General features: G+C 46.5%; 1 protein-coding gene across 2 annotated transcripts in view; it reads left to right on the top strand.

Annotated features, from left to right (window-relative positions):
* LOC138481032 (fibronectin type-III domain-containing protein 3a-like) overlaps window positions 1-26,714 on the top strand; it is a 2,755,868-nt gene that overhangs the window by 1,849,172 nt on the left and 879,982 nt on the right. For both annotated transcript variants that reach the window (XM_069612893.1, XM_069612892.1), the window contains one exon: window positions 20,026-20,131. In XM_069612893.1, coding sequence (XP_069468994.1) covers window positions 20,026-20,131 — 106 coding nt within the window. The remainder of the gene's footprint in view (window positions 1-20,025; window positions 20,132-26,714) is intronic.

Here is a 26,714-nt window from a genome sequence, read left to right as displayed (position 1 = left end):
TGCATGGACTCCTGGACATTTTTATTAACGGATTGGTTGGGGAGATCCGATAACCTAGGTATTATTGTCCTGGGATGATAGCTTAGGGGCAACATGCTCACCTTGGAGGCAAGACGACACAGAGCAACACAGTTTCGATCCCCGGGTCCGCGCTTAGAAACCTCTGGGTATTAAGCGCGTTATAAATAACCTATCATCATCATTGTGGCAGGAGACTAATGCAGCATGTGTAAATACCAAAAAGGGCCTTAATATGACCAAAAGAGCTAACACCAAATCTAAGTCCGACCAATTCGGCAGGCTTTGTTACAACTTCTTCGGAAACTGGGACATATGGCCCTCTACCCCTGATGACAACACAATTGAGGGATATTATACTTGGAAGGGGAGGGGAAATCATGGATAGATCATGTGTTCCTTTCCACAATCCTGGGTAAAATAGTTGACCCCTTGATTTGGGGAGAATCCCTAGGGAGTGATCACTTCCCAATTGATCTCACAGTACATCTTCCTCAGAGCTCTTATGAATGTGTACCCTCCTTAGCCTATACCACAGCAGTGGGGGGCTGCGGGGGCTTGCCATAAGGTGGCACATGAAAGCATGTAAAACCTTTATGATTGTACCGGAAAGGGAACTGGAAGCTATGACGGAAGTAGGAGAATCTTTAAATGTCTTTTAACTACAACATCAAGCTGCAAACCTGTCTAATAACATTTATGGCTAAGGGTCAATTACAGGAGCACACTACCCATCCAAGTAACTATGATATCAGAATCCAGAAGGCAAAGGCAAATAAGACATCAGCTATTAGAACCTCTTATAGAGAATCAGATACACAGTCTTCTTTTCTGGAAGCTAAGAGAAAAATTATATCCGAATATAAAAGGTCCCTTAAACTGATAAGGTGTGAAACTCACATTAAGAGAAATCAGGAGCTGATTGGGACTAACTGGTAATGATGCGTCTAACTTCTGGTCAATATTGGGGGGGGCGCTACTAATAAAAAGGTCTGAATAGTGGGGGATTGTTACATTGAGGCCCAGGTTGGGAGAAATACTTAGTGGAAAAGTACTTGCTTACAGAAAAGGAAGAGGATTTTGTACCTGAGGAACAAGGGCTACAACCCGATAAAGCATGTCTCTGGGACCATGACTATCTTCGTTGGGCCATCTAAAAAGTAAAACCTTCAAGAGTTTCAGGCCCAGATAACATTCCGCCGATACTTAACGAACATAACTTCGAGCGTTGGGCCCACCCGCTCTGGCAATTATTTAAGCATGTCTGCCTCACCCATAGGGTCCGGCCCACATGGAAGCAATCACACATAATCCCCATCTTCAAGAAATGGGATAAAATGAACCCAACACATTTTAGGCCAAGTGCCTTGCTGGATTCTACCAGCAAAATGTTGCCACAGTTCTGTTAAAAGAGCTAAAAACTCAGATCAATAAACTCAAGCTCTTATCTGTATCCCAAGTAGGATCTCGTGAAGGAATGTGCACCCCTCTAAATGCATTCGCTATGGCGCACATACGGGCAGCTGCAAAAAAGAAAAAAGCAATAGGTAATAGGTACCATCTACATGGCATCTATTGACATGACAAACGTGTCCGACACAGTCAAATGAGGACGGCTGTGGAACAAACTTTTGGTGGCAGGTGTACCATCTAACCTGATACAGCTGCTGGCTTTGCTATATACTGAGACAATTGTGAGAATAAGGCTGGATAGGGAAGGCTCAATGACAGCTCCTGTCAACACCTTTGTCGGGTTGAGGCAGGGTTGCGTTGTAGCTCATACGCTATACAATCTTTACACTGCAGACATGGTAATGATATGGGAGGGGGAATTTATAAACCCAGTCATGTTGGGCGTGGTGACACTTGACTGAATAGCGTTTGCGGATGACATTGTACTCTTTGACCTCACTCTAATCGGACTGCAGAGAAAACTCAATCTGTTGCACACTTATGCAGTAGAAAATAACCTAAAAGTGAATGGCTCAAAATCGAGAGTTCAAATCTTTTCCACAAAATGCAGACCGAAAACCACGACCTGGCGGGTGGGTGAAGAACGACTCGAGAGAGTAAATTCCCTCACTTAATTGGGGTACGATGTCTCTAATGCTGCCTCAAAGCAATCTGGGATTCAACATATTAATGCAAAATACAGCTTACTATTCGCAAAAAAGAAAAGGGTATATGCCCAGTTGTGTCTTTTTCCCATGAAACCTATAATCCAGTTCTACTTGATGCAAGTTGAACCAACCATACTGTACGGATTGGACATCAATTTAAATGAACTAGGGGGAAAATGTAACTGAACTCAGGGCATGTTGTGGAAAAAGACATTAGGCTTGGCAAACTGTCGTAAATCTCCCCCCGTCTCACCTGTGATCGGGATCTCCCTTGTTCGGCCGCAGGACTCTTCCTGTGGGTGGTTCGGGTCTTGAATAGGCTCGCCCGAGCCTCGTCAGGTTGCAGAGTGTGTTCAGAGTTCCGGGAAGTTCGTGGTTCCAGGGTGTCCAGGATTAGCGATAAACAAGCAATGTAGGGGGGAAGTCCAGGAACAGGAAAAAAGGCAAGGAAGGAAGTATGAGGATCAAGGAAGCAAATGTAGAGAGCAAACACACGTCGGGTCACTATCGAAGATAGCGTTGAGACGCGCGGACCCGCAAGGCCGTGACCAATTTATAGTACGTGCTACGACGTGAAAGCTAGTGCGTAGCACAGAGCTTGGGACGGCCATGTTGGGAGGAACAAGGAGTACAAGCCCTTCGTGACAATGACCATGAGGTCCAGAAGGGGCAATTTCGCCGGGTCATGACGCAAACTCTGTTCCTAACTCAGTGGTGAGGCACGAGTTTGGGCTAATTTCTTTAGCTAATAGAGCAAAATGTAGAAAACTGACAGATTACGCCAAGTTGCTAAATCCGACCCCTCAATCACTATATGAAGGATGGGGAAAAGATCAAACACGTACCTCAGGTCTTACAAATACCAAATTATAGGCAGAACTGAATGCCCTTTTCGCTGTGGTAAATTCCTCTACATAAGAGCTGGTTATAAACCCTGTTGGGGTGAAAAAGAAACTATTCCAGCATGATTGGACAAAAACCAACAAGCAGTTGGCTTCGTACCCCCTGTATAAAGAATATGCAAAACTTAATTACAAAAGGGAATAACTGTCAAATTACCGACTGATCTTTCTCTGCCAAAAAAAGCGGGATTTGTATTTCCGCTTTCGACTAAACCAGTGAGTGACTGGACAGATGGTGTAGGAAACAAGAATTGTAGGTTTTGTGGCATCACAGACATGAGAAACCATAAAACATCTGGTGATGGGTTGTGCCGCCTTGAAGGAAGACCGAGTTAAATATTTAGGTATAGCTACAGGTAATTAAGCCTTCTTGAGTAGCTTGATGGGGGAGGGGGGCGACCTACAGAGCTTGATTCTGGCATCATATAGATCTGCTGGGTATAATACTTGAAAAGTTGTAGATGCTAAATTTTGATGATGAAACTAAAACAGTGTAACTGTATTGTTTGTCTTCCTTTCCACTCCTGTTTTTTAATTTAATGAAGTTGAGATGGATGCCTTTTTAATATGAAGTATTATGAATTTTATGTAATTTTACTATGATTTAGTTCTCTAGTAACGTTAGTTTTTTCTCAAACTATGTACCATGTAATGTTTTTTTTGTGTGAAAGGTTCCTACTTGTTTGTTTGTGGTAACCAAAACACAATAGATAAAAATAAGGAGTTGGAATTTGTTAATGTTGTTCAATTGCTTCAGTTCTTTATTATTATTTAGTGCAAAGCCTCCTTTAATAAAGAGCAGACGCTTGCTTCCTCCCAGCCCAAACTATTTTTAAATATAATATAGAGCACATCTCCTAAGATTACGTGTAGTGTTTATTGACATAAGGCCTAGGTCAGACTTGATGAAGGCTATTGGAGTTGAGTTAGGTAGTCCCAAAATGGAGCGCCAAACATTGCCTTCAATCTTTAAGTATTTTCCAGATTGTCACTTAATGTTTCTAGCCCATATAAAATAGTAGGAAAGGTATTTTGCTTATAAAGAGCTATAAATGGTAACAATGAATAGCCACCATATTTATGATGCAAACAGTGATGTAACGCAGTTAAAACAGTGACTATTAACACGTTCTTCCACTAGAAGGGAAGTGGTTGCTTTGTTGTTAATTGGACATCCTAAATATTTGTACTTGGGGACCACTTCTAGAGAAATGTTTCTGATCAACCATCAGTAAGATCTTTGTTGTTTTTCTCAGCAAACTCAAGCAGCGCATTATTTGATGCCTGCAAACCCCTTTCAGTATGATCGAAGAGAACCTAGCCATCTGCATAGGATGGCATGTGAGAAACCTGAGGGCATCCTCACTTTCTCCACCCTCCCCACCCTCTCGACATCCTCTGCCCACATGGCCAGGAAAAGGCCATCGCTTTTGGATCCTGATCCTGTGGGTGGATATGCTAGGGAGGATCTCCTGGGAGGAGGAGCCTTGGGGAGAGGATGTCCTTGCGTGAGACATGGTATCTCTCATTCCCTTTTCACAATGTACCTTCAGTCCCAGCAGCCTTTATAGGTTACTGTCAATCCGTCCCCTTTCCTTCCTTTCAAAAAGACACTTGGAAATGCCAGTGCTATACTGTGATGAGGAAGTGATCCACTAGGAAGGCCCCTCCTTATTTGGGCAGGTTAATCACAGGAAGAAACAACTGGGAGTTGTGCACACTTCAATACATTCACACCACGTATGTACGCAGACGAGGAATAGGGCTGTGGAGGACTGCCATTGCAATAGCCAGGCATGTCCCATTAATTGGCTTAAGTATGGTCAGGCAACTGAGGTAAAGGACTTGCACATGCAAACATTTAACAGGCCCCAGGTTCATAAAATGGGAGGCTTGCAGGGAAACAGAGAAAACCCCACCTGGAGAGAAGGATGCGGCTGGCAGATGTGGAGCGGGCTGGAGATGATCCGGCAGGAAATACACAGTGTGGAGCAGGAGGGTGAAGGAGACACTGGGGCTCGAGCGTGCTGTGAGAGGGTCCGAAAACCTGCAAATCCCCTTATCCTGTGTCCGCAGCGGGAGCTGTGGGACACTGAAGTCACCCGATCGCCGTAGGCCACCAGTAGCTTACGCACAGGTAGAGCAGAACTACGCGCAGCAAGGTTTGAGGACAGGGAACGCTGCTTGCTGGGGCTCCCAAGAAGCACAAGCAAAGTGAAAGGAAGCCGGAAAGCAGAAACCATATGCCAGAAAGAGCGGCCACATACCGGTGAGTGTAAAGAAGGGAACACTTATACAGGGGCGCACCAGTGGCTGGAAGCAGGCATATTTAAATGATGAACGAACTGAAAACTATTTTTTTGAATACCGAACGAGTTTCAAAGTGTTATCAGTACTTTTAAGAATGCAACCAGTATTATTGAACACCGAACTAAAAAAGATCTGATGAATTTATGAATACAGTGAAAAGCAAGTGATGAGCACTTAGCAAGGTGGTGGAAAAGGGTGAACGCCCCGCAGTGAGTTGGGGGAGATACCAGTTATGTCAAAGCTAACTGATTGCCAATGAGAGTCGGATGATGTGAAATACCAGTTGTGGCTAAACCAAAACACTGGCAAGAAGAATCTGTTGTATGAGATATAAACCAGAAGTGAGCCGGAAGTGAAGGGCTGTTTGGTGGTGTGGCGGGTGCCAGAGGCGGGGAGGAAAACAGCCAAGAACGTGAATCGATCTAAATAACCAAGTAGGTAAACTAACACGCTCTTGGTGGAACAGAAAATCTCATTTGCTCGGGCTGTAATAGCATTTTCTTTTGAATCCGGAATCCTAAACACTTGTGCTGTTTATTGACACTGTCTCCATAGACTGTGTGTTGGGAATATCTCTAATAATCTCGTCCTGGTCCTTACATTATACTTTATGAGTATTGCTTAACGAGCGTGTGTATTTGTTGTAGCAGCCAGCCGCAGCATGTGCGAAATTGCTCGTACCGTTGATTTCTTTCTCCTGAATCTTGAATCCTGAATGCATGTGCCGTTGCCCGATACTGTCTCCATAGACTGTGTGTTGGGAATATCTTTAACAATCTCGCCCTGGTCCCAACTTTATAGTGTAGGAGTGGTGCTGAACGAGAATTTGCATTTATTGTTACAGCCACAGCGTGCCAGAAATTGTTTTCTTCCTTCCATAGCCACTAAAGAATACTGCATAAAGAGTCTTAACATCGATTACATCTAAGGGACTAGGGGATGTCTGCTATTGACAGAGCTGTACAGGGGTGTATTCTGGTTAATAATCCGTCTCCCTTAGATCTCGAACCCCCCCGAGCTTGTACACAATCACAGGCTGCTCCTTTCTGTTTTCTGTAGAGAATTGTGCATTGAAAAGTAAGGTAATCCAGAGTATGGTGGGGTCATTACGTAGTGGCAAGATTTGTAAAGGCCTGTCAAATAAAAATAGCATGATAATGAATAACAAGACTGAGAGTCTTGAGGTACACAATGTTGAAAATGTTTATTTAAAAACAGCAGAGGGGCTGCCAAACTTAACTTTAAGTATGAATGAACCAAGCCCGACCGGTAATAAAGACAACAATGAGGAGAGGAATGGGCAAGAGACTATTCCGTTTAAGGCGTACTCTCACGGACAGTCGCATTTAGAAGATCTTAGTGATGAAGCCTCCACCTCCCTTAAAACGGCGCAGGACTCAGAAATGTATGTACAGAAAGGTTTTTATGAGTATGCATGAAACAATTCTGCAGGCATCCCCTGTAAGGAGTGCAGAGGAGAATTCTTTTTACAGCGGTTTCTGACACCTCCTTAATGTCACCAGTAGTTTTTGCAGAACTCGACAAAAGAGTAAGCCTATCATGGGGTCCTTCCACGCCAATAAGAGCCAGGGGGCAGGAGCGGGTTGGATAATGTCTATCTACACAAAGCCCCAAGCTCTAATAGTGCAGCAGAGGGGCTAGATAAGCACCAGTTGCTAAGAAATATGGAACATTCTCAGGGCTACGTAAGTGTGGGACCTAGGGGGTCTGATGGAGTAGGTAATCAAACTCTCAATCCAGACTCACACACATGCTCAAGCATATCAACTTCCCACATATGCCCTTGAAGCTTCACAAATTGCACCAACACCTGATGCTATGACATCACAAGACATGTCCCTGGAAACGGCTTTCTCAGTGCTAACCAGAATATTAAACCTATTAGATAAAGGACATGAGAGGACACATACAGAATTACAAGAAATAAGATACATCTTGGTTGACATAGTTGCTAAATTAAGCAAACTAGAGGGGTTTGTCCCTGCTCAAGTTATACGCCAAACCATTTGAGACAGCTAAAGATTTAAACTTTCCGCAACTCATGCAAACCTTGTTCTATTATTACTTGTGATGGGGATACCCAAAATACTCCCCCACCCCAATAGTACACAGGGGCTGAAATCCTATGCAGAGGCCTTAAAGCCGTCGGCAGGCGGTGCAAAATCAAGAGAAATGTGAGGAACTTACAAAAGTAAGAGATGCAGTGAAGCTTAACCTAGCCAGGATTGAATATTTAGAGAGAATAACTAACTCTAACCAGACAACCCTGGACGCTAAATGTTGTAAATCTCCGGAGCTCAATTTAATGCAGGCCAACCAACAAGGGAAGAACAGTTTAGACACTCAAACTGCACTCTTAAAGGAGATGGAACAAGAAGCAAAAGATGAACAAAATAAAGTGGAAAGCCAGGGGGAGGAAGGCAACTACCAGGAACCTACTCCAAATAAATATTTCACATCTTGACGGAAAAGAAGTTGCAGGCAAGGGCTATGAAGAGAAGTAATTGGAACAAAATTGAGGTATTGCAGGAAGGGAAAAAACTAAAAATGTGCCCTCAATAAAAATAAAAAATACCAATTCAAACACAAAGATCTATGTAGCCTATCTCTGGAAGAAGGAGTATTAGACCTGACTCAACTCGATGAGCGGAGTAAAAAGGCCTTGAATCTAAAGGGGTACTCGCCAAAAACAGTGGAGTTGAATGGAATAAAAAAATAAATAGGAAATATCAGTCGAATAAAATTCACTTTTGCATTATGTCCTGAGCGGAAAGCCACACAATCCGATGCAGCAGATGACACTGACTACGTTATAGCACCATCTGCAGAGGTAGCCATGGAAAGAAAAGGTCAATCTAGACTAGAGAGAGGGGGAAAACAAACATCACTTACATTGTGGCATAATATGATCTCTAACGATATCTCTAATTCACAGGAATATGAAGAGGAGGTGGGTTTGGAGGCAGGGACTTATAAACCAGCCAATAGTAGGGGTAGGGAAGGATATGGGGAAGCAGTGGATACCCTCTCTGAGGCAATGAATCATAAAGGGAAAAAAGAGAACCCAACTAAAAAAAATAAAAACAATAATAATTCCAAGAAAACTAACAATACTAGCAACACAAAGTCACAAGGACAAAACAAAGGGTCCAAAAGAGGGAACGACAATCCATCAGTTCTTTCAGAGGACGGTAAAGAGCACTGGAAATCCCTTGAGGTAGCTTCGAACATCTCTGGGTGTCTGAGTACCCTTAATGCTCAAAATATAACCGCTGAACAAGACAGCAGGGTAAACTCCATCGTAAGTGGCATAAGGGATAAGATGGAGGAACATGAAGCAAATAGTCACAATATACTACCCAGTGAAGATATAAAAACTTTAGTACAACAAACTTTATTTAACCTCCTTCAATTACCTTCTAATCGGCCCTTTATTGCATCAAATAACTTCGAACGATTGTGGAAGTGAGAAGGAGGGAGATAGACTAAGCAATCCCAGACAGCTATATGTAAGAGAAATTGATCGGACCTCGCATAAAACAAGGGAAATGGAACATATAGTGCCCGACAAGCATACCTGTAAAGTGTATGGAAGAGAGCGGTCGTGAGATCTCTAAGAGTGAGCACTTTGGGGGCTTAGGACAGGAAGAACATAAAAAGCAAGTAACTTTAATTCAACTACCCATTGGTAACTGTCATGTGGAAGAATCAGAGATGGGAGGAGGGGAAACGAATGGGAACGGGAGTGGGCCCAATGTGGTAGAACAGAAACTAGAGACAGGCTTCAAATACGCGGAATATAGGGAAAGGATTTAAAGAACCACAGAGGAAAGAAGCAGGGAAAGTAAAAGACAAGAAGAGACACACACTGGGCATAGAACTCAACTTAACAACAATAATAGAGAAGTGGATGAGGTGATGTGGAGACAACCACATCGCATAGACGATCCCAGTGTAACATTACAGTTCATGCTCCAATATGGGGGACCCCCATCCTTAAATAGATGGAGGTTTCTGTCCCTATTTAGTGAAATACCTCACCTCTCCCTGATAGCCTCTGGAGTTTTAAAGTTAGTGCACTTCATCCATCCCACGAGATATGATTACGTGACAATAGTTTTTCACTCACGAACAATATATGAATTAGTTCTCTCAGAGGCAGATACATTTTTATAAATATGGATACGATCTGACACATTTTAGCCAAGGTTACACGAACTCGAGAGAAGGAGGGCAGTTGGAACAACCTAGAGAGATGCAAACTAACAAGCCGTGAACAAAAGGCGGAACCTCGTAAATTGGGGGGTGCCACTAAGGAACCAGAATGGAGATGGTTGGCCCTGACCCTAAAATAATCAATCTCTAAACTCCAAGGATTTAATGAGAATTCTTAGTATTCGCAAGAGATCAGTTTGCTCTCCTGGAACTCTACAGGATCTGGGTTCTTAAGGAACTCAGAGTTATGTTCAATTCTATCAGGATGTTCCCTATTATGTATCCAAAACACTTGGGCAACCTCAGCATTATCGCTCAATGGTTTCATGCTGTTCCAAGAATATGCAACTAAGAAACCCAAAGGAAGACCAGCAGGAGGCCTGCTGTTTGCGGTTAGAACAGATTTGGAGGGGAAATTGATCAAATGTTTCAACATCAGCTAAGGGTGTATTGCAGTCTTGATGGACCTAAAAATTGGAAAGCTCCACCTGCATCTCTTGATTATTAATATATATTGGTCACCTGGAAATGATCTAAAGGAGCAGTTAGAATGAATACATCTTGTTATCTTAGAATGTCAAGACCTTTGTTTAGAAATGAACATTATTGCAGGAGAGCTGAACTCGGAATTGGGGCTGGCAAGAGAGATTTGTGGGATAGAGGGCACAAAGAAAGCAGTCGAGAACACTCAGAGTAAAATCAAGGAAATATACACAGGGAGAGAGTTGGCTCACATTTTTTCGAGACTGGGGCATGTATAGTGTAAATGATCACCTAGCATCTGGGACTGATCATTCTACTTGGTCCAATGGAAAATGTGAGTCAACTATTTACTATGTTTTTGTGACCAAGACGTTCTGTGAATTAGTAAAATAATTTATCCTAATTTCTACACCAAAAAGTTACCATAAAATGCTAAAAATGTTGTTTCTACTACGCAGGCTCTATCCCATCGGCCCGCATTTTGCTCACAAGTTAGCAATTAATACATCTTGTAATAGGATCACTTGACATAAAGGAAATGTGGGAAAAGTAAATGTATTATTTCAGCAGGATTTCCAAGCTCTGGAGTATGCCAAGAAACTAACCTTATATACACAATGTTTTTGAACACTACATAGAAACAATAGTGAATAAGGTTCCAGGACTGAGGAAACCTTACACCACTAAGGTGAAACATAGACACACCTTTTGTCAAGAACTTAAGGACATGAAAAAGGGACGGAACAGGGAAATAAGAGCCATCCCCAAAAAGCCACTATCAAGAGAGGCTCAACTATGCTTGGTTAAAACCACTAATAGCAAATGGAAAAGCTGAGTAAAGAATCTACGGGCACTATTAAATCAGAGAGACGGTGAGGAATTGCTTCTATCCTTAGCTGACTTTACAGCACAGAAGTTCTGGGCCTCAATTAACAAGTGTGGGTATTGCCAAATTAGAGCCCAAACTAACTATTCGAACTGAGGTATGGGAGGGATATTTTGCAAAACTCTACACCCCCTCGAAAGTGGAATGGTCCGTACAAGAGAACATACGCTGCTGTGTATGGAAAATTTCTTTTACACAAGCAGACATTAAAAACCTGATAATTTGAGCCGCATCCTCTCGTTCCCCTGGCGCTAATCTATCAAACGCGGTAGTAAAAGGCAATCCGGTAATATGGGGCAAAATTCTTTGTGCTCTTTAAAGACATACATTATACCAGGGTAATTCCTGCTAACTGGCGATTATCATACATTGTGCCTATATATAAGAAGGGTGATAGGTTCTGTCCGTCCAACTACAGACCTATCGCCCTTCTAGATGCAGATTCAAAGATCTTTGCCGGCCTGATATTAGGACATATCCAGAACTGGATAGATCTATATAAACCCTTGTCCATCTTTCAATTTGGATTCCGACGTAGTGTAGGTACGGATGCTGGAGGTCTATTGGTTCATATTATGCAAGATAATACTTGGAAACGTGGGAGTCCACCTATATACATAGCCTCAATAGATCTCACATTAGCTTTCGACCTAGTCGACAGAACCACACTATGGTCCAAACTTCTATATTTAGTGATGCCAGCCCACTATTGTTCATACTTTATCATCTGCACGAAGAGACAAGAATCAAAATGTGTCTGAATACTGGGGGACGGCTAACCAAGGATATTAGAGTCCGGAACTGACTTAGACAGGGATGTACATTTGCCCCCACAATCTTCAATCTTTATATTTCCGATGTGTGGCAATCCTTGGAAGAACAAGCATTTGCTCCACCGAAGATAGAAGGACAAAAGGTATGCTGGACGGCAAATGCGGATGATATTATGCTGTTCGATCACACCCCTTTAGGTCTCCAACGCCTTTTAAGTATCTTCAGGGAGTATACAATGGGCCTGTGATTAGATACCTAGGTTATCCCATTTTTGGAGACAAGAAAAAGAGTAACTATTGTGAATTTCTTGAAGGAAAAGTGGCTCCTATTATTGCACAACTTAGGAAAACAGATTGCAAATTTGGGAAATGTTCTATTTTGCCCTGTTTACATTTATATAAAAGTAAGAGCGTGGCTCAACTATGCTACGGATTGGAATATGCCCGCTACAGTGTAGAGAGGAACTAGACCGATACGAATCTAGAATTTTAAAATCAATTCTGAGAAGCCTACCAAAGTGTGTTCCCCTACTGGCCATTTGATACGGGCTGGGTCTTTTTTCGGTTAGAAGCATTGTAGAATGGCGCTGACTTTCCTTATACAGAAAGTTGATTACTTGTAAAAACGCCACACTGTATGAAATTATGGGTAACAGTTTGCGTAATAGTCCCCTGGTATCTGCTTACCTGAGTTGCATGGAATCGAAGTACATGAAGTTCTGGATAATCTGGGAATCCCTCGTGAACTCCTCTTATCTAACCCCTTGAAAGTAAACACGTTATTAAAATTTAAAGACTGGAATCTAACAGTGCTAAGGGTTACAAAATTTAAACTCTATGGACATCTTGTCTCAAACATAAAGAAGCCGGGGACTACACAACCGTATTTGCTGAAATTTCCAGACAGGCGATGGAAACAGGACTTCATGCGATTGCGGTTCAACGTATTGGCAACTGGAGAAATCAAGGACATTAGAGAGGGAAATAGTGGGATAGTGTCTCCGTGCAGATTTTGCAATCAGACAGATCTTCCTGAAACACAGACATTTATTTTTGGAATGCATTTGTTGAGATCGGAACGCATAAGTACATTTAGTAAATATGTCCCCAATACCGAAAGGGTTGACTTGAATCAGCTGGGATGGAAATGTTGCATGGAAATAGGCCTAAATTACAGCTGGCAGTAGTAAGATTCCTAAAGCGCATATGGAAACTGCAAGATCTTAAGGGAAGGGCTTCTCTTCCAGATGTTTCTTAGTCAGGCGTTAACTAAGTCTGTATGCCACATTAATGTATGAAAGAAGTCAGCCTCAGAAAAGATTTAAAAAACAAAAAAAGGGGTGCAAAGTAACATAAAAGGTCTCACTGGATGCATTATGGGTCTGTAAGAGTATATATGTAAAATGGTAAAGGTAAAAAATGCATAGGAAAGTACTAGTGTATGTATTTGTATATATAAATGTTTTTAATGTAATCTGGTTTGATGTTTTAGGAATAAGAAAGGAATTGTATTGCAAATCAGGATATGAATTGATAAATCTTTTTATGTTGTATTTTAACTTTTGCAAAGGTTACTGTGTAACCATATACAATTTTTCTTTAAAAGACAAATTGTGGCAAAGTCAAAAGACTGCCAATGAGAATATGGTTGCATGAAACCCAAGGTGTGGCACAGTCAAAAGACGAAAAAACATAAAAAGGGTGTCTACAAGTAAACAGGTTTAGTCTTAAACGGACAGTATGATTACACAAAGGAGGACTAACACAACTGTGCAATTTTGTCTTGCAACAATTATCACACTCAACAAGATGAGACAGAAGAGGTACAATCTCTGAACACTAGAAAGAGACACAAGGATAGCATGAAGTCCATTTAAAACTGCCTACAGTGGTACTAAAGCTGGGTTACGCTAATCTGTCGCTTCTCTAATAGAAGTATTGCTTATGCTAAAGTACTGCCTTGCCTAACTTGTTCACAATCTAATTGGGAAGTGTTGCTGGTATGTTTAGGAGTCTAACCCTGTATGACTTGTCCTTTCCCCTCCCTCTGACGAAATTGTTAGAGTGCCATTTCTGCTTGGTTTTACACTGTGCCATTTTGCTCAGTTTTCACTCTTGCTCAAACTTGTCTACAATTTAATTAGGGAGTTGTGTATACTTTCTTTGACTGTTTTAACTTGCTTAAAGGATAGTGATTTGTGTATGGATTTAAGAGTGTGTCAAATAAATATATACTTTTGGATACAAAGCTTTGGTCAGTGTTTCCTTGTTCCATAGGTACTGTAGTCCTATTGTGTAAACCCTGAATACTGCTCATCTCCCTCTTTAGATAAGTCTGACTGCTCAGCCACAGCTACCAACTAAATCTGTGTGGTACAGACTGATACCAAGGGGGATTTATTGCATATACCTGTAGTCTTTTTTTTTTTTTTAAACATGTTTATTTTAAACCAAGGCAGGACAGGTTACAAATAACATTGCATGCCAACTTTGCTTGTATTTAATAGTTCCTTTAAGTTCATACTCCCCCCCCCCCCCCTTCCCAATTCCCCTCTCTGGTCCCCTGTCTCCCTCCCCCAGTTCTCCCAGTCCACAGCTCAGCCCGCTGCCCCCGCCTCTCAAGTGGTCTCCTGATCCTTCAGAGCCCATCGGGTGTTGATCGGTTTGAATGTCAAGGCGGGAAATCGCTGGTCATGGTCCACTACTGGGGCCCAGATGTCCTGAAAGCGGTGCAGGACCCCCGCTCTCACCGCGGTTACCTTTTCCGCAATCAGGATGTCCCAATGTTTTCCCCACCAGTGAGCCATGCAGGGACCGTCCGGGGACTTCCAGAAACGGGCCAGCACAGTTTTGACTGCCAGGAGGCATTGTGTCAATAGTTTTGCTCTGTTTCCGGAGCGGGGGTAGATCCCGGGGGTCGGGACCCCCAGTAGGATGGTTTCGGGATCCAGTGGGAGAGTAATCTGTTTCGATAGTCGACAGGCACCTAACCAGAATTGCTGAATCTTGGGGCAGGTCCACCACATGTGAAAGGAGGAGCCAGGCTGAGCGCAGCCCCTCCAGCAGGAGCAGTCCACTCGTGGGTTCATGTGGTGTAACCTGAGCGGGGGTAGTACCATTGCAGCATGAGCTTGTATGCGCATTCCTTGTTGGTGACATAGGTGGATGAGGTGTAAGTGCGTGTCCAGATGTCCACCCAAGTTTGATTGTCGATTGAGTGACCTAGGTCCGCCTCTCATTGGGCCATGCATCGAGTTTTTGTCATTAGGAAGTCCCCCAGGAAGCGTCTGTATAGGGTCGAGGTTCTGCCTCTAGATGGTAGGTCCTTAAGCGTTAGCTCAAGGGGCGTAAGGGGGCGTGTGGCCGCCTGGAGGGTCTGGGGGTGGGAGCACCAGTGGCGGAGCTGGCAGTAAGTGAATCTATCTCCCTCCTGGAGTTGAAACACCTCCTTGCACTGTTCAAAGGTGCAGGGTTTGTTCCCAAAGTATAGCTGTTCCACGGTTTCGAGGCCCCGTCTATCCAGTTTTGGAAGTTACAGGGATTAGCCACCGGCGAGAAGTTCAGGTTATGAAAGATTGGTGAGAGAGTGCTTTGGCCTCTCGTGATTCCCTTTTGTTTCAGAGCCTAGTCTCAGGAGCTTAGCGTGTGTTTGATCGTCTGCAAGATGTTCCTCCAGCGCTCTCTAAGGGGGGGCTGGATATGTGGGAGGAATCGCAGGGGGAGCGGGAGTTGAGCTTGCTCCAGTTCCACCCATCTAGGGCGGGCTGTGCTCATCTGCCAGGCGTGGATGTGTGCCAGCTGTGCTGCCACCCTATATGCCCCGAGATTGGGGACCCCCAGTCTCCCCAGCCTGGCACTGCCAACCAGAGTCTTGTGGGGGAATTCTGGCCTTCTTGCCCCTCCATATAAACTGTAGCATTTTCCTCTGTAGATCCTGAAGGACTGGTGCTGGGATGGCTACTGCGAGGGAGGAGCAGGCACAGAGGAATCTCGGGAGCAAGTTCATTTTGGTGGCCATGATTCGTCCCATTAGTGAGATTTCTTGCGTGGTCCAGCGCTTCAGGTCCCCCTCCAGTTCTCGAAATAGTCTGGGGAAGTTTGCCTGATAAGTGTCTTTTGAGTTTGCCGAGATGCGAACTCCCAGATACGGGATGGACCCTTCCTACCACCTGATTGGGCACAGCCTGGTTAGTGCCTCCCGTTGGAGGCCACTGATTTGGAGAAGTTGACAGTGAAGCCGGTGACCTACCCGAAATTCTTTTTCTTTCAAGGCATGCCTCACTGAAGTGCTAGCTTCTGAGAGCGTCAGCAAAACGTTGTCGGCATACAGTGCAATTTTGTGTTGGGATGGGCCCACCTGCGGGCCCTTGATGAGTTTGTTCCGCCTGATCCTCTGGGCAAAGGGTTCCATTGTAAGTGCAAAGAGAAGGGGAGACAGCAGGCAACCCTGTCTTGTCCCGCAGGTCATGGGGTTTGGGGTTGAGAAGGCGCCATTGATCCTCATGAGGGTTTTAGGGGCTTTGTAGTTGGCCAGAACCATAGAACAGAACGCTGGACGAAGCCGAAGGCCTTTAGGGTGCACTCCATGAATGACCAGTCTACCCTGTCGAAAGCTTTGGTGGCGTCTAGGGCCATCAGAGCAAGGCTTTGCGAGTTTCGGTGAGTAATATTTACCAGGTTCAGGGTTCTCCCGATATTGTCTCCCCCCGTTTCTGTTCAGAATGAAGCCCGTCTGGTGAGGATGGATTATATCTGGAAGTATGTGTGACAGCCGGTGGATAACTCTGTCCCACATGAGCGTTATGCTCCCTTCTTCGGCCCATAGACGCCTCAGGTGTTCGGACGCCCTGGGTGTTAATTGGGCCCTTACCTAATGAGTCCCTCAGCAGCTTTGCTGGATTTCTAGGATTTATTTTTTCACCTGGTAAGAATGTGAGCCTTTTTTTCCCACTCATACTTGTGTTTTGCTGTGTGTGTTTAACATTTTTGTGTTCATAGACTTTGAAGCCTCACCTTCTCCACAGGCATCATCTTTTTACTGTGTGTTACACAGCACCTTCAGTGCAGTGACACAGGGTTGTCTTTTAGACTTCCCAACTCGGACTCCATTTTCTGGGACCGACTACTGTCTCCCAGAACATATAAAGTTATCATTAACTTTATTAGCCTCTGTAAAACCACAGACCCAGTACAAAGCATCTTACATGGAGTACTGGAAAGGGTTAATACTTAACCCTTTTGTCTGTTTCTCTTGGAGCATTGTTTCGCTCCCTTTTCATCAAGACTTGGCTGGTGGCAGTGGTAACTACCCTATTTTTCCTACTGCGGTTATCTTAAATAACCTTGGGATTGTTTTAGGCTATCTTGATGGCCTCGAACTTAACCCCGCGAGACCCTAAATGTTTTATTACGGTTCCGGCTGGGTTTATTCGCCATTTCTTTTTGAAAATGTCTTTCTCGTGTTTTACTCTGCACATTTTTTTGCCAGGTTTGATTCCTTTGTTCACCGTCGTTATGCAGAAGCCCTCCTTAGGCGCCTGTATGTCTGTAGGGGACAGGATGTGAGGGAGGGGTGTAGGACTCCCTGCACAGGGTCTCCTTGGAGACCCATGTCACACTCTGAAATGCTTGGCTGTGGTGACTGTCCCGGCGGGACAGCCACCCTGCTGTGTGATTGACAGCCAGGCTGTGTGAATGGGGGAAAACTGCATAAAAAGCAGGTCTCTAGGTCTGGAAAGGCAGAGTCGCCACTGGAACGAAAGAACCGACGAGGAGCTGACGGAAGAGGACCCCTACCACGACTGAACTACCCGGTGAAGCCCTGCTGCAGGTCAGAATCCTTGAACTCCAACGACAGAGAAGATCCTCCAGGAATAATCTTCCCCTGAGCTGGTGGGACTAACCAGTTTGCCCAAACTGCAAGCCAGGACTCCCTCCTCTGGTCGGATTCGCTGTACAGAGCTACAGTGGGCCGGATAGCCAGGAAGGTCGGACCCTGCTTGGGTTTTAAGGAGTGCACCTTTTATTCATTGCTTTGCTCTGCTGCTGGGTTCTTCCCTGGGTAGTGCAGGACCCTCCAGTCTACCTTCCTCATGTCAGACCAACAGTCACTTCAGGAACCGTGAGCCTGCAGAAACTACCGGGAACGTCCGCCTCAGCTTCTTCTCCATTGAAAGGTACTGTTGAAATCTGGTTGTTCGTTTCGTTCAGCCGCCCTGAAAGTGTGTGAAATCTTTCTCCAATCCGAGATCTTGAGCAAAAGACTTTTGTCTGATTGACTTTGGCCCTAAGCCTTTTTGATTTGATTCCATCACTGTAGTTCCTCTTTCAAGATTGCCTTGCTTAGTTACCTGTTGGTGTTGTTCAATATCTGACTAAATTTGTCTTTTTGTCCCTTTTTAAATTTCCGGAGTGCCATTTTGCTCCCACTTCATTTTGTGAGCTGAACTTGTCTGTAACCTATTGGGAGTGGTGTGGTGTATTAAGAGTGTGATTTTTAAACTTCTTTACTTTAGTGAAATGTTAAACAACTGATGTGTAAATAAATCTATATTCATTTACTCGGAAACCTTGAGTCAGTGTTTGTTTGAATCATAGTAATTGCTGTCCTTTGTGTAACTAATGATACTGCTCACTTGCTCTTGAGATAAGTATGGCTGCTCAGCCATCGCTACCACTTTTACTGTGTAGTACAGGCTTGTACCAAAGGTGAATTTGTACTGTCACTTGTAGTCTTTATTGTGTGTGGTGTTCCAAGCATATAATTCTGCCTAACAATCATTCATCATCAGTGTTGGAATTCCCACAGCTGATTGGTTATTCTCGCGATCGTTTTCTGTATCTCCCATTAGACTATTAGTGAGGGTTTCATAAGGGATTCCGCATTACCCTGCAGCTTCTCCACTCGGACTGGGGTTCTGCCGATGTGGGTCCACAAGGCTGCGTTCACTCTCTTGTCTGCTGGTTATTCTTGATGTCACTTCCTCTGTGACTAGTGAACCCAGCGGGTTTGCGAAATACATGTCCAATGCAATATGGTGATGGTTCCTCTGGTCCCTGCACTGCAGCTGTTTCTTGTAATATTCCTTGAGAGATGTGCTGAGGATCAGAATCCTGCTTTAGGATTCCTGTTGAGGTGTTAACACATCAGGCACATAGGGTAGCGGCCAGACCAACCCAGTCACTGGATTGGGAGTTCAGACAACGCACTAATCATTGTACCTTTATTTTCCCCTTCTTGAATAGAAGACTTCAAATACCAAAGTGCAAACTAATGCAAGCCTAAATGACGATGTAAGGGATTTGCAAATATGCTTTTAATACTTGGACACAAAACATGAGGTGTGATTAAGGTCATCTGCTTGTAGTCATTGTTTCACATGCATGCTGCTTGATATTTTGTCTTGTGAAGAAAGTGTGAAGCTTCACAAATGTAAGCCCATTTTAATTTTGTCAATTAAATAAGCACACATGAAAATAAGAGGCCCTTTTTAAAATACTGTTTATTGGCTCAGTTTATTGCTCTTTAAAGAATGCACAAAAGAGTCTCGGGAGGATAGCACAGGGGCAACAAGCTCACCTCGGAAGCAAGACGACACGGAGCAACACGGGTTTGGTCCCTGGGTCCGTGTTTAGAAACCTCTGGGTATTAAGCGCACTATAAATAACCTATCAATTGGGTAACTAACTAGTGCTATATCACTCATGCATCAGCACTTATAAGATTGTCCCCGTTAAATGTTCTGCAGATAAGAGTGCTAAGTATTTGTGAGGGTCCAATCTGATGGCCTTCTTCAATTTACCAGGAAATGCCTGGTTGGCAGTGTCGGTTAACCTTTATTGCAGGCTGCGAGGCCCTGTTCAATAACTAATCTCAGAGGTTTCAAGTTTGCTGCAAAAAACCAGTGACTCTCAGCTACTGCTATTGTGTAGGCAGGCTTGAGCCCACACTCATGGCAGCGCACACACGCTTCCAAAGAGAGTTCGACTTGGATACAAATTGCAGTTTGTTATATTGTGGACTGCATTGTAGTTGTTGCACTGTATGGCCCCCTCAGACGGGATGCAGCCTCAGCTTAACAATTTAAAGTTTCCAGTTGTCATTGAAGCATTTTTAGAGTGTAACATTTGCTGCGTAGTGGCAAAGTGATGTATGAGTAAAAGTTCTTACATCGTTTGAAACTTTGAGTTTTTAACATGGTCTTGCATAATGTTGGTATAATATAAATTGGTGGTGCACTGAATGAATCACGGTGGTCTTGGCTTTTTAATAATTTAAGTTTTATAAACTTCAACAGGTTTCTGATATTTTAACGGTTCAGACAGCAGCTGTTACCCCAGGTCAATGCGCACCTCCTCATCTGGCAGCAAAAGCTAAAACTAGAGAAGTGTCTCTTAATTGGGGTAAGCTGAAGGCCTATTGTTACATACGTTCTTTTTGGTGGAATCTTGGTATTTGTGTCGTGTTTTAAAACTAATATATATATCTATCTGCGGCTTGTGGAATCTGCTTAGATCACATGCTATGCATAGGCCGACATCTAGTGGAAGCGGCAGAGTATTCCAGTTGTTGTTTTCGAAACTCTAAAAGGGACGTCGACGGGGCGTGCCAATAATACTATCCCTAGTGTGGCGTCCACTGTACCTATGGTCCTTCACGCGTCAGGGTCCCCCAGATTGTTTTTTTCCACCATTCTGACGGACGCTTAATCGCAGAGTTCATTTCGGCTGACGCCATTTAATATTGAAAAATTAAAGTTAGATACTCTTTCTCAAAACCGTCTTCGACTACATCTTTGCCAGTTGAAAGGACGACTGTAGAACGAAGTCCTAGACTCGACGGACCCTTTCGGCTTTGGAAGGCCGCACCGGGCCTCGGCCCTAACAGTAGGGAGAGTGGGTGGTGGACATTGTAGAATGCATTTTCCCCTTTTCTCGCCTCGCTGCCATTTCACATAAACATGGAGAACACTTCATTTAAGTTCTGCCCCAGTTGTAATAAAAAAATCGCACCGGGTGTGCAATTTGTGTCTAGCACGGGATCAGGACAAGGGGCATTGTCGAGCCTGCAAGCTCTTCAAGCCAAAGACATTTTGGGACCGGAAGACAAAGCGCTGGGCCCATCGCGCCGAGGCTGCCATGGACATGGAGGGAGTCTCCAGTGATGGCAGCGTCACAGTCTTTACAGACAGCGAAGGAGACAGGGAACCGTTAGATTCCCAAGAGACAGGCCGGCTGGTCTGTTGCAGGGATGACACCCAGGGGCAGAAGCACTCGCACTACCCCCAGCACTGAGCACATAGCCAAGGGCAAGGAATCGACGCCATCATCGACCAAACACCCGCACATAGTGTCAAGGGGGACATCCACCGAATCCCTGTCCTCTGAGCACTCGACGTCCCGATCGCCTCACGACAGGTCCCCGTAAGTCGAAGGATAAACCAGACGCTATGTCCAAACCCTCTACCAATGGCCGAATGTCTGAAGACAAGGCTTTGGTCTGCCCCTCCGCCGTTGAAAACGGCTGTAAGCACCAAGAGCCCTAGATTAGCCCACTTGGTGCAAAAGCATGTCCCTGAAAGACTGCTTAAATAAAACATTTTTAAAAAAAGACTCCACCAAGAGTCACTCTCACAAGGAGAAGTCTAGCAAGGTCAAGTCTACCACAACTCAACAGGGAAAAACACTTTGTTCCCAAGGAGGAAGGGACTTTGGCTGAAGCCTTAAAAAGCAAAGGCCAGTCTGCACCTCAGGCCCAGCCTACACCTCAGGGCCAGCCTACAGCCCAAGCACTATCCATTACTCCTCAGTACCCTGGAGTCATTCCAAGTTCAGCCCATGGACTGCTGAAGACATGGACAGGGTTATGACAAGGATGACTTCTTTGAGAAGAACCCACAGGCATACCAAAATTTCCAAACCACGCCACCAACAACCGAGGCTTTGACCTCCCAGGCCCCAGCTAAGAGGCCATGTCCAAACACTCTTCCTATTTAGCCTCAAGTTGACCCAGTCCATAGTGATCTGTATGATGTACAGACAGACACTGACAACAATGAAACCTTATAAGTGAGAGACCATTATTATTATGATGATGAGGAAGAGGAGGTGTACAACCTAGCCTCACCAATTCACCAAGACTCACCAGTGGCCGATTCACCAGTTGGCAATCAGCCACTCTATAACGATATGCTTATAAAGGCAGCTGAACACTTTGGAATCCAAACCCAGGAGACTCAGCTGGATAAAGATTTTGTGGAAGATATATTGGGGGACAGGAAAGCCGCCACTCAATTTGTTCCTATCCTTCAGTCCGTCCAAAGAAGGATTCCATCTTCTTTGGAGACCCCAGACCAAACACGGGCCGTCAACCTGTGTGTTAAAAAACGTTTCTGTCCAGAACAATCTGACCCACTTAACATCAGGGGCCAGCTAAAACTGGACTCGCTTGTGGTAACCACAACTAGAAAGAGGGCTGAATCACTATTAGCCTCGCCGAAGGCACACCCCCCCATAAGGAGAGTAAAAATCTCGACACTATTGGCAAGCTACAACTGCCACAAGTGGGACTAGGTGACTACACTAATAGCTTCTGCTCCTGAACCTCTCAAATCACAACTGGCCCTAGTAGCAGCAGATGGCAAGGCAGTATTCAGCTGCATCTTAAAGAACAATCTAGATTCCACAGACTATGCAGGCAGGATCATTGCCTCTGGTACCATCAAACGCTCACAGGCAACACTCCTTAACATGCCGGCGGAACCCAATGTTTTATTGGGGAAAGCCGTGAAAGATGCATTAAAATCTGCTAAGGAGGAGTAAGATACCTTAAAATCTCTAGGACAGCTAACTAACAAACCAACAGGCCAGAGAGTTTCGTGGTCAGAACTCAGAGGATCGGGTTATGGACAAGGTCAGGGCTCTTCCTTTGGTAACAACCAGGGATAAGCCTTGCAGGGATTCCAGAGAAGCCTTTGCCGATCTCGTGGCCGGGCGAGGTCCTCCACATCCAGAGGTGGAGCTACACTTCCTAAACAATGACAAACCGCTCCAGGTCCACTCATGCCTCTCCAGTAGGAGGGCATATTTAACAATTCTCCAGCATGGGGTCTGGCATGGATTTACCTGCTCATGAATATTCCTCGTCGTCAGGCCGGGAATCCTCGGTATAGAAAAAAAATCAGTATCAGTTTCGTTTCTGATCTGTCTTTCTTAGTAGTAACCAATCACTGGTCTCTGGGTCATACTGCCCCCAGCCAATGACTGCCCTCTCCCTAAGTCCCGCCTCCGGCAGCCATCCTCAGATTTTTACTGCACGTTCAAGTGATGGGAGTCCTCGTGCTGTAGCTCTCGAGCTTTTGCTGCGTTTTCGTGCTTTTTCAGGAGATTTTTCTAATTGTTCGGTTAAATAGAGCCTCAAACTCCACCGTTTCTACATCCGATCAACGGGGATCCGTTTCGGAGTTTTCTACGCCCCTCAAGGGTGAAGATTTTGTCGAGTTACGCTTTTGGAGGATTCCAGAAGTTCCGAGGCCTACCCCGGACATGGCCCAGGAGAAAGGAAGCTCGACGCCCGGGAAGCTGTTCAGGACCTTCTCTGGATGCCAGCTTCAGAATGTTTTCAAGGAGGATGAGCATTTGTTATGCCTCTACTGTCTCCATGAGGACAAGACGCACAAGGAGAAGGACTGTGCGTTTTGTGGGAACATGTCGGAGCGGACCATGAAGGATCGCCACCTCCGTCTCGCCAACTGGCTGGAAGGGAAGAGCCCGTCAGGCGAGAAGAAGAAAAAGAAGTGTGAGCGGTCTTCTAAGTCCTGTGAGGGCGCCCCGGCGACGGGGGCCCAACAAAAGGCTAAGCACCGCGAGTCCGCGGGCACCGGGAGCACCGAACGGTCGGGCTCCTTGGCTGCCAGGCAGGACGCATCCTCCCCGGCGCCATCAACCACGAGCCAACGCTCTGGCTCAGATAAGAGGAAGTCCGAGAACCCGGCGAAGCTTCTGGAGAGGCCCTGGTCGATCTCGAAGATTCCGGCAGAGGGGGAGCGAGGCTCGGACCCACCCCCCAAGGTGAAGGCCCCAGGCGTCCAGAAGGTGACGATGGCCTTAATTCACCCTGCTAAGACCTCGATTGAGGATGTCGCCGTGGCCCTGGCTCAGCCTGTGGAGGCTACACCAGTGGAGGCGCCCTCAGGACCCAGAGTCTCCCTGCCACCGCAGAGGGAGTCGTCTTTCAGGCCCATTGAGAAGACCCCCACGAAGTCCTCGCTGGAAAAGGTGGGGGAGGGGCTGGTGGCCATCATGGATACGGACACGACCTCTGAAGAAGAGCTCATCGAAGTCGTGGAAGAGGCCCAGCCCATCGGGAGGGATCCAGACGAGGGCGACGGCGAGAGCGACGGTGTCGCCGACAAGGCTCCTCAAGACACCTCGCGCCCGTCGTTTCCGGCGCCGCAGGACACCTCGGTGGCCATTTTGTCAGCGATTCAGTCCTTATGCTCGGAGATAAGGACAAGGTTGCCCCTTCCCCCGACGGAGGTACCTGAGCCAGACCCGACGGGGGAACCGGAGCCAAGACCCGACGGGGGAACCGGAGCCAAGACCCTCGAAGAGTCCACCGCATAAGAGGAGGACGACGCATCCTACGCCACCTCTCCCACCTCTGCGGCCTGCTCTGCCTTCCCCCCGGTCTACTACCCACGGGTATGATACAGGCACGGACACGGCTACGACAGGTACAGATGACGACGGAGGCGACGACGGGACGTGTCCCCCGTCGTCCCCGCCCGACGAGATTGGATCCTTTCATGCCATGATTTCCAGGGCATCCGAGCTTTTTCAGCTCTGCCCAGAAGAAAAGAAGAAAGAAGGGTTCCTTTACCAACGGCGTGAGGCCAAAAGGAAGACGGTCCTCGGCGTACCACTTCTTGATGACATCTGGTATGAGGGGCTCGCCCTCCTCAAGAACCCTGCCACGGCGCCGACAAAGAGGGACCGGTACGAGAAGAAGTACCGGGTCCCCGACGCTGCCCCCTTGTGCCTTCGGGCACAACCTACCCCGGATTCGGTCGTCTCGACGGCGGCAAAGAAAGCTGGGGGGGCATCGGCCTCGACATCAACTTCTCCGTCGGACGGCGAGGGCAGGAAGTTGGACACGATGGGACGACGGATCATCTCATCCGCAGCGACGACTATTAAGGCGGCCAACGCCCTGGCTATCGTAGCCCGCTACGACAGGGAGTTGTGGTTCAAAATCGCCCCTCTGTTAGACTTCCTTCCGGACGCCAAAAGGGCTGAGGCCCTTGAAATCCTACAGGAGGGGGAGATTTCTTCGGACCACGCCATCACGGTGGCAACAGACATCACTGACACCGGTTTCCGTCAGTTGGGCAACAGCGTTTGCTTGAGACGATGAGGATAGCTCAAGGCCACGGATTTCCGCCAGGACATACAAACCAAGGTTTTGGACATGCCCTTCGACGGGAAAAACCTGTTTGGGAAGGCGGTTGATGAGTCCCTTCAGCCCATCAAGACAGACACAGAGACTTCCCGGGCACTGGGAGTGCTCCAACAACGACAGCCATCCTTTCGGAGCTCCGGAGGCAGACAAGGTGCCTTCAAGGGATCCGGCAGTGGCTCCTCCACTTACCGCCAAGCGGCAAGATCTTCGTCCCAGGAAGCCTACAGGGGACGCAGCAAGTCAGGTGGTGCCCGTCGTCGTCAACAAGGAGGTCAAGGAGGCAAGGCGGCCTCCAAACAAGATTGAACTGACCGTGGGGTCGGGCCCCCGCCGAAGCACCACAGTGGGAGGCCGGCTGGCGAGATTCGTCAGCGTGTGGGAGTCCATCACCACCGACCGTTGGGTGCTGGACGCCCTGGCCCAAGGGCACGCCCTCGAGTTTCAGAAGAAGTGCCCTCGCGTTCCACCCGTGGCCAGGAAGGTAAATCGCGTCCCTCAACTACTGTTGTAAGTAAGGGCGATGCTCAAGAAGGGTGCCATCAAGCTCGTCCCAAAGAGGCTTCGGGGCTCCGGAGTTTACTCAAGGTACTTCCTCGTAAAAAAGAAGACCGGAGGATGGCGCCCCATCCTGGACCTACGACGACTGAACAAGTACATCAAGGCACAGAAGTTCCGTATGGTCACCCCCCAGCATGTGCTGGGACAGCTGGAGGAGGGCGATTTACTGTCGTCGTCGGACTTGGAGGATGCGTACTTCCACATCCCCATTCTAAAAAGACACTGAAAGTTCCTCAGGTTCGTGGTCCAAGGGCGGCACTACCAGTTCAAGACCCTCCCGTTCGGATTGAAGTCGGCACCCAGGGTGTTCACCAAGTGCCTCGCACCGGTGGCGGCGCGGCTGCGCCTACAGGGGATCCACGTCTACCCCTACCTGGACGACTGGCTCATCCGGGCAAGGACAAGGGAGCTCGCCATGGAGCACACTGCGAAGACCGTCCAGCTGCTCACGGACCTGGGATTCTCCATCAACTTTCCAAAATCCCACCTGGTTCCGTCGCAAGTCGCCCTGTTTCTGGGAGCCAAGCTCGACACAGTGGCGCGGCTGGCCTCGCCGTCGGAAGAAAGGACCAGGACCATTCTGGGCAAGGTGCAGCGTCTGCTGGCCACGAACATGGCCAGGGTAAGATCTATCAAGTCCCTCCTCGGGATGATGTCCTCCTGCATTTATCTGGTGCGCTTTTGCAGGCTTCGGATGAGACCCTTACAGGAGTTCCTCGACGCCCGCTGGATCCAGTCAATGGGCAGCTTTCAGGACAGGATCCCTCTCAACGAGACGTTCCGTCAGGCGATCCGGTGGTGGGGTACCCGCTCCCATCTGTCGGCGGGCACGGACTTTCAGACCCCAGCTCACCAGGTGACGGTGACGACGGATGCCTCCCTGGAAGGTTGGGGAGCACACTCCGGAGATCTTCACGCAAGAGGCCTTTGGCTCCCGGAGGAGAAGTCTCTCCACATCAACATCTTGGA

The sequence above is a fragment of the Ambystoma mexicanum genome, chromosome 5p (assembly GCF_040938575.1).
Source record: "Ambystoma mexicanum isolate Mex_15411 chromosome 5p, UKY_AmexF1_1, whole genome shotgun sequence".
NCBI classification, from domain to species: domain Eukaryota; kingdom Metazoa; phylum Chordata; class Amphibia; order Caudata; family Ambystomatidae; genus Ambystoma; species Ambystoma mexicanum.
Note: the sequence above shows the minus strand (reverse complement) of the source record. Positions and strands in the feature narration are given on the sequence as shown.